We start from the raw sequence: 9028 nt of genomic DNA on the forward strand, positions 1-9028 counted from the left end.
ATTTGAGTCACATCAAGCCAGTAATAATCAACAGATGAGCATAAGTAAATGGAGATAGATGAGAGCAGATATGGTTATTGAGATAAAAAGAGGAGGATTAGTTTGGGTGAGAGGTCATTCTATTGATTACGAGAGATATTTATAGTGAAGGAGGAGAAGGAGGTTTATATGATTCCAATTTTAGATAAGGTCAAATTGGGTTTCAGTTCGATCGGGTCTATATTTATCGATCCAAAGTAAATTTGGATGATATATGGGTTTGGCGGGGTCAAGTTGAGCAATACAAAATCAGATTTGATCTAGATTTTAGATTAGGTCCAATTTTTGAATGGGGCCCCAATCCACGAGTATTCAAATATATATTGAGAATTTGGTAGGGATCAGGTTGGGTCATAGGTCAGCTATATTCTAGATGCACAATAATGAAAATCAGTTATATGCTCTGTGAACTACAGATTTTTATAGGTGGCCGATGGTTAATTAATTTCACCTTGAGTTTATGAATCATGTCATCTTTGGCTTGATGTCTAAGTTCCCATCTTGGATGTCAGCCATCAGCTTTATGTAAGTGGCCATAATATAAGTTGTTTATTCACTGGATTAATTAAGATGCTGGTTAATTGCTATTAGCAGCTCGTTGTGCAGTTATTTTCCTTTCTAATAAGATGGTAAAATTTAAACATTATGGCCCCTATAGCTCAGTGGTAGAGCGTCAGTCTTGTAAACTGAAGGTCTGTAGTTCGATCCTGCATGGGGGCAGAAATTTTCCTTTTCATAAATAAAGCGTATATTTATCTAACTAATTTTGCATTTTTACCACAAACCCACATATATTTTTCAGTTATTTGTTAAATCAAACTATATCCAAATTTAAATAGTTTTGCTTTGCTAGTGGGCAAATTTACATTTTTATTTTTTTCATAAACATGCCTTATACTCATCTAAATAATTTTGCTTTTAACCATAAAGCATATAATATTTTTTTCACTTGTTTGTTAAATCAAACCTTATACATATTTAAATAATTTTGCTTTATTACTAGGATTGCAAGTGGCTGGGTTGGATTGGGGATCGGCAGAATCCAAACCCAGTCCATATTTGAATAATGCCAAGAAATTGAACTCAAACCTAATTCAATTCCATTCGAGTTGGATTGGATTGGATTTAATATTAATTTTATCAATCCATCAAAATTTCGAGTCAAATTGGGTGAGCAATAACCTTAACACAATCCATAATCAATATATATAAATTTATTACCTAATTGTAGCATAAATATATTATATTTATAACAAAAGTATGCAAAATGTAAACATTATCAAAATATTTATATAAGATTTGATTGCAATCACATATAGTTACAATTAACAACACATTATTGACTAACTATATGACAAAAAGAAAACTGATTTGCTATAATCAAGGAGGAATTTAATGTATGTATGTATGTATTAGTTTAGGATTGGTTCGATTTAGTTTGATTCAAATTGGAAATATGGTAATCTGAAAAGCCAATCCATATTCAAATAGAGTCATGATTTTGAATCCAAGATCAATCTAAATAACTTTGATTCGGGTTGAACTAGATCTATTTCTAATCGGATTTAGCTTAGAAACTAGTCAATCAAATCCATTTACACCCTATTTATTACCATGAGTATGAAATATGTCTTTCTCATCTTCTGTGGCATTTGTAAAATTTTAAGGATTGAGAAAAGTTGTGAGGCCCGGCCCAGCTTCCGAACACAGCCCGTTGAGCACGACGAACGAAGACGAGTCCTCCTCCTCCTCAGACTCTATCAAAGACTAGAATTTAGTCTTCGGTCTATTTAAGCTCCTCCCCATTCCTCCACTGGAGGTCCAACCTTGATCAGAGCTCTTCACCGGAGATTTTGTCATTTTTCCTCTTAGAACACTGAATGTTGTTCGTGCGCGCCGCCGCATCTGGACTAATATTAGAATTGTGAGACATTGTAGTTGAGTTAGTTAAAGAAATAAAGTTTGCATATTATTAGTTAAATTATTCTATTGCATATTTATGATATCATGTTGAGATGCCTTGCATGCTTATGGAGAGAGGTTTCTATGAGCATGCGGCGGTTGATGCGACCCCTAACTCGCGATCTCAGGTCGGAGGTGTGACAAATGCGGTTATTGACAAATGCAGTTGACACCCACTTTCACTTATATACATATATATACATATGCTTATACACATATATGCGTATATACATATACATATATATTCATGATGCATTTGTACATTCATACATACATACATATATACATAGATACATGCATTCATGCATGCATGCATACAAACATACATGCATATATACACATGCAAACATACATATGTCTGTATTTATATATACACACATATAGTGATAGTCTCCTCTTCTTTTGAGAGGATTGACCTCAATCCTACAAACAAAAATTATTGATGAACATTTCGAATTTAGAATCGATACTATTGAATATGATCTATATAACAAAAACTTAAGATACAAAAAATCGTGTTTTAAGACTTTCTACTCATGCATCAAGTGAGAACAAAAATTCATGGTGATACTAAATTAGTGTCCCAAGCTAGACTATTGATCATGATTTGGATATTATAAAATACGTAGAAACCAAAATTCAATAAATTTGGATGCTTCTAAACCATAAATCATTCAAAACATCAATATTAAACAATTAAAATAATATTTTTTGAACCATTTGATGCATGGGTATATGACCTCTATAACATGATTTTAGATTTTGTGATAGTTTTATGATGTAGATTATAACCTATGGTATTGATCCTCCATATGACATTTCTGTCATTGATTTTGTATTGGTAGAGTTGAGGTCTCAATCCTTCTGGAAGAAGAGTAGACCTATGTAATATACATACATACATACGTACTAAATCATGTATGTATGTATGTATGTATGTATGTATATTTGTATATGTACGTATCCATTTATATGTATTTGCTATGTATATGTTGGATTCTTTTTTTAGTGGTAGCATGTAATACAAAATTACACCTTTGTAATATCTGGCATGGGAATGACTTAGGTTATCTACAAGCTATCATAATTCTAGAGAGTTACTAGCAAAAGGCATGATAAAGTGTTGAAATCCAAGTTTTTAATTTTATTATGAACAACAAGGAAGCAATTTAGCCTTAACATACTTGTGAACATATTAAACTAGAGAAATTAATTCTATGAACAAATAAAGATGGAAAAAGAAAGGGAACAAACATTTTCAAGATTCAAAATTGCAACCTTGGTGTAGAATAACATATATATTAGTATTGTACATTTTCCGAGTAAAATTATGTTTAATCTAATATGTGAAATAGGTCATATAATCTTGATGAATTATTTGGAATTACCTCTCAACAAAAGCGTACTACTAAAGTTTTATTTTTTCTTAAGCAAAAGATAAGTTTTTCTTCAATTCCACTTCCATATAATGAATTGGTATGAAAAAATCCACTCAAATTTTGCAAGAAAAGGTTGGTTTTATTACTTTCTCTGAATGATATAAGTCTAAAGGTATGTGGATGATTTTGCAGTTATGTCTAAGTACAGGGTGGGTGATATTCAAATCTAAAATGCTCCATATACATTGGCTGAATACCAGATGTACATAGTTTAAATATTCAATACAAATTTATTTAGGTTACCACCCCTCTCATAGTTAGATCTAGGGGCAAAATTCTTAAGGAACCTTAAATATGTATCATTCTAAGGAAAAAAGAAAAATAAATTTGATTTTTGCTTGCACAACCAACAATTAAGTTGATTTTTATGCAAAATCCACAATCTGTATTTCATGTATATAAAAAATAGTCAAAATGTTGCTTTTACGCAGTTGGGTACTTTTTACTGTTTTCTTGCATCTTTAGTGATCATTCTCAATAGAAGGTCCATTTTACTCTTTTAGCTCATTAAATTACAAAAGTACCTGTTTGTTAATCTTACAGTACTAGCTTTTTCATTTTTAAGAAAATTTTTGTCCTAGCCTATCGAGATAGTAAAATTCTTCAGCTATTACACAACAAAAATACTTATATTTAACATTAGTAGTGTCATTAAATATAGCTTTTTTAATTTAACTTTTAACTAAAAATAAATTTCATTCAGTCAATAGCTAAAACGAATATTTTTTAGTGAACAGTAACTTCGACAAATAGTTGCTTTAATTTTTCATTATCGATCATTATTTCATATTTAATGGTAAATAACAATCATTATAATCATTATTATTTTAATGCCTAACAATTATGTGATGTTTATTACAAGATAATGATAATGTTAAATTCTAGGATGTTAACAAGAGGATATAGGTTCTGTTATAAACGAAAAGAGTATAGAGTATTTGCACAACCATAAAGCAATGATGAATGGGTGATACGAAAGGGTAAAATACATTGTTGAGTATGGCGGCTTAAGATGCAAGAGAATAATAAGAGTGGCTGGTTGTGTAAAAGTGCTTTTTTTTAACATATATTTTTCTTATAAGGACATAAAACAGAAGCTCTAAAATGTTCTATTCAAGTAATCCCATCATCATATACTTCATGTAGCAAACAATTGTGGCTTAAACATGAAAACAGAAGCTCTAATTATGGAGGATAAATTAATGAATGTTTCTTGAAGATAAAAGTGAGGGAGGGAGGGAGGGAGGGAGGGAGAAGGGGGTGGGCAGAGTTCTGAAATAGTTCTCATAGACCTTCCCATGTGTTCAGCACTGAGATAATATGACTGAAATTAACAGCAACTGCAGTATACAACAAAAGAAGGAAAAGTACAATAATTTAGCATGCTAATATTGAATGACTTTCCAAAGTGCCAGTATCAAAACAAGTCATCACAATGCGATGCATTATGGCCAAATTTTTGAAGACTGCCTCTTGTTGACTGGAATCTGTGCTTGGTTAAACCTTGTTTACTGTGCTTCAATCTTGAATAAGAACTAGTATATCTTACACCCGTATCAGTTTCATTACTGTACTTGCTCATTGTGTGTAAACAATATCAAATTTTTTGATCTCATCTCAGCTCATTGCTTGGTATCCTGGTTTATCCAGTGATCTACTATCAAAATTAGTCTAAGGGAGAGCCAATACGTTCTTCCTTGCTTCAGCTCATATCCTAAGCTCAGTACTGAATAAAAACTACAAAATTCTCAAAGCAAATGTTTCTTGTGCAACTTGAATATTTTTTCTCCGAACTGTTTGAGTTTGGAAACATCCAACAATGCCAGCGTCCGCCGATTCTCATGATCCTAATACTTAAAATGTCTAATCCTAGGCTCCACATAGCATATGTGCTTGAGAATCTACAATTGCCCCAGCATGGAACTGGTAGTCTGTGTTACCTACCATAATGGAACTGCAACCAGGCATTTTTTGTATTCCATTTTCCACCATACTCCTCCTTATCCTCTCTGCTTCTTCCCATTTTTCTGAAGCAGCATAAATATTTGATAGCACTACATATTGTGCATCATTAGTGGATCCAGCACCAGAATTCAAGGTTCCAATCTCATGCACCACTTTGTCCGCAATTTCCATATCCATGTGTAATCTACACGCTCCTAGCAGAGCTCCCCATACCACCTCATTTGGTTTCATTGGCATCTTCTTGATCACATCATAGGCTTCAGCTAGCCTTCCTGCTCGGCCCAATAGATCGACCAAACATCCATAGTGCTCCACGCCTGCAACCAATCCGTACTTGTCCATCTTCTCAAAAATTTCTAGTCCTTCTTTAACAAATCCTCCATGTGTGCAGGCTGAAAGGATCACAAGAAAGGTTATCTCATTAGGTTTTTCTTCTGACTCCTCCATTTGATCAAAGAGCTTGAGGGCCTCTTCACTCTGACCATGACTAGCAAGGCCCGAGATCATTGAATTCCAACATACACTGTTCCTTCTTCTCATCCCATCAAAGATTTTTTTTGCTCTTTCAAGATCACCACATTTTGCGTACATGTCAACCAAACCATTTAAAACAAAATGATTTGTCTTTATTTTTTTGTGATTGATCAATTCATGGATTTTCTTGCCACAACCTAGCGAACCGAATTGTGAGCAAGCTGATAAAACACTCGCTATTGTAAACTCATCAGGTTCGATGCCACACTCCAGCATTTGCCTAAAAGCCTCCAAAGCCTCCTCGCAACATCCAATTTGTGCATACCCAGCTATCAATGCATTCCAATTCACCAAGTTCCGGACCGGCATTTGGTTGAAAATTGCTCTAGCCTCCTCAGCATCACCCTTCTTGAAATACCCAGTGATCATGGATGACCACACGAAGAAATTCCGAACTGGCATGCGGTCAAACAATTCCCTTGCAGTTTCCATCTCACCATTTACAGTATAACCATGGACCATAACAGTCCATGTCACCACGGTTCTCATCTCTGGTGGGGCCCTGTCGAACAACCTCCTCGCAGCCACAGTATCCCCCACCTTAGCAAACCCTTCAATCGTCAATGCCCAAGTGACAGGGGTCCGCGAACACATCTGGTCAAAGAGAATTGAAGCCAACTCCATGTCACCATTCATACAGTACCCTCCAATCATCGCATTGTATGTCACCACATTCCTCTCAGGCATTTCATCGAATAACTTACGAGCAACAGCGGGCCGATGACATTTACAGTACATGGAGACAAATGTGGTACCCACGAATAGCTCATGGACCATCCCAAGTTTGATACACTCTGCATGCAGGGATTGTCCAAGTGAAAGGAGGGAGTGGGAGGCACAAACTTTGAGAACAAACGGTAGTATGGGTTGGTGGATCCTATCAGGGAGATTTTGGGTGTATATGAGGAGAGCTTCCTCTGCAAAGCCATAAGAAAGGTAGCCTTTCATGAGTCTAGTCCATTTCAAGGGCTCCTGGGTTCCTCTGGTTACGTACAAAGCATGGAGCTGCCTCCAAAGAGCTGCCTTGGGTGGCATTTCAGTGATACTGACCACCATTGAGGGTATTATGGTGAAGCTCTACTGCTACTCTTCTTATGTACCACCAGCCCGGGGGTAGTTCTAAATACACCCCCCCTATTGCTCAGGACACCCCCCAAAAATTAAAAAAAAATTAAATACTCTCTACACCCCCCCATTTGCTAAGGACACCCCTAAAAAATTAAAAATTCCTAAATTACCCCTACCCTCCCCACCCCCCACCTCCCCACCCCCGCCTCTGCCTCCTCCTCCTCCCCCCTCCTCATCCTCCTCCTCCCCCTCCCCCTCTTCCCGCCCACCTCTGCCTCCCCCTCATCCCTCTCCCCTCCTCCTCCGCCCCGCCTCTGCCTCCTCCTCCTCCCCCCTCCTCATCCTCCTCCTCCCCCTCCCCCTCTTCCCGCCCACCTCTGCCTCCCCCTCATCCCTCTCCCCTCCTCCTCCGCCTATTCACCCTCCTCCTCCTCCTCCCTCCTCCCTCCTCCTACTCCTCCACCCCTCTACCTCCGCCCCCCATCCCCATCCCCTCTTACTCTGCATCCCCCTCCGCCTTCTCCCCCTTCTCTGCCTCCTCCTCCACCCCCTGCTCCTCCACCTCCCCCTCCTCCTCCTCCTCCTCCACCTCCCCCTCCTCCAACTACCCCTCCTACCCCTCCCCCCTCCGCCGCCTCCTCCCCACCCTCCTACCCCTCCTCCCCTCCCCTCCGCCGAACAGAAGGATTCTGTTCGGTTGAGGGTTGCCGAACAGAAGCCTTCTGCTCGGCACTGGATCGCCGAACAGAAGCCTTCTGTTCGGCACCGTTCAGCCGAACAGAAGCATTTTGTTTGGCGTCCAGTGCCGAACGGAGCACGAAACGGAGGAGGAGGAAGGGGGGGTGTACTGAAAAAATTTCAAGGGCAATATGGTAATTACACTAAAGGTTAGTTTGGGTATTTTTTTTTAATTTTTGGGGGGTGTCCTGAGCAATAGGGGGGGTGTATTTAGAACTACCCCCAGCCCGGGGGGGGGGGGGGGTTCCTATATACACCCCCCCTATTGCTAAGGACACCCTCCAAAAACCAAAAAAAAAATACCCAAACTAACCTTTAGTGTAATTACCATATTGCCCTTGAAATTTTCTCAGTACACCCCCCCTTCCTCCTCCTCCGTTTCGTTTTGAAAAGAAAAAAAAAAACACCCCTCAAACCCCCCTTAAACCCCTCGATCCATTTACATCGTTTAGGCGATCTTTGAAGGAGATTTAAGCCCCATTCGAAGCATGGACAAGCAACTAGTGATTTGGGACGAAGAATCGGCCGCAAAGGTACGTGTTCCACCTTGTTTCGAAATTTTTTTTTTTACGGTTCGTGCTCCGTTCGGCACTGGATCGCCGAACAAAAGGCTTCTGTTCGGCTGAACAGTGCCGAACAGAAGCCTTCTGTTCGGCAACCCTCAACCGAACAGAAGCCTTCTGTTCGGCTGCACAGTGCCGGACAGAAGGGTTCTGTCCGGCTCTGTGCAGCCGAACAGAAGCCTTCTGTTCGGCACTGTGTAGCCGAACAGAAGGCTTCTGGTGCCAAATCGCGTGCCGTGCTGAATTTTGTGCCGAACAGATCCTCTGATTCATTAATTCTTGGTGATAAATTATTTTATATGTAGGGCTATGCTACAACCGAATCGAGTATAATTGGATCAGAATTTGTACTAGATTACACAAGCGAATTTACAACTTACGAGGTATTATAATGTATTGTGCAATTTTGTATTAGTTTAGCGAGCTATTTTTACAACTGTGTACTTACATAAATGGAAATCATTATACTTTGTTGTAAATGGAAATCATTTTGTTGAGGTACTACGTTCACAACACTTGCGAATATTTAATTTTGCTTATTTAATTTTGCTTATTTATAATTTTGTAGCTATTAATATTTTCTTATTTCTAATTTTGAAGGTGTTCTTGTTGCCGGGACATCCCGTTCCGCCAGTAGCGACCAACTGGCGAAAATATCATCTTCCTTGTGCTACCGGATGGAAAAATTCATATGAAGCCCGGATTCAACAGTTCAAAGAG

At 38.3% G+C, this 9028-nt stretch overlaps 1 protein-coding gene and 1 non-coding gene across 2 annotated transcripts; one reads left to right on the forward strand and one right to left on the reverse strand.

Moving 5' to 3' along the window:
• Window positions 1–687: 687 nt before the first annotated feature.
• Window positions 688–759, forward strand: TRNAT-UGU (transfer RNA threonine (anticodon UGU)). Its single transcript has one exon. It is a non-coding gene; the product is annotated as a tRNA-Thr (tRNA).
• A 3993-nt stretch (window positions 760–4752) lies between these two features.
• LOC103717186 (Pentatricopeptide repeat (PPR-like) superfamily protein) lies at window positions 4753–7127 on the reverse strand. The gene has a single exon (XM_008805475.5). The coding sequence runs from the start codon at window positions 6993–6995 to the stop codon at window positions 5310–5312; it is 1686 nt and encodes a 561-aa protein (XP_008803697.4). The 5' UTR covers window positions 6996–7127; the 3' UTR covers window positions 4753–5309.
• Window positions 7128–9028: the final 1901 nt, after the last annotated feature.

Source organism: Phoenix dactylifera, chromosome 11 (genome assembly GCF_051530095.1).
Source record: "Phoenix dactylifera cultivar Ajwa chromosome 11, Ajwa_hap1_PhDact_Kaust_v1.1, whole genome shotgun sequence".
NCBI lineage: Eukaryota > Viridiplantae > Streptophyta > Magnoliopsida > Arecales > Arecaceae > Phoenix > Phoenix dactylifera.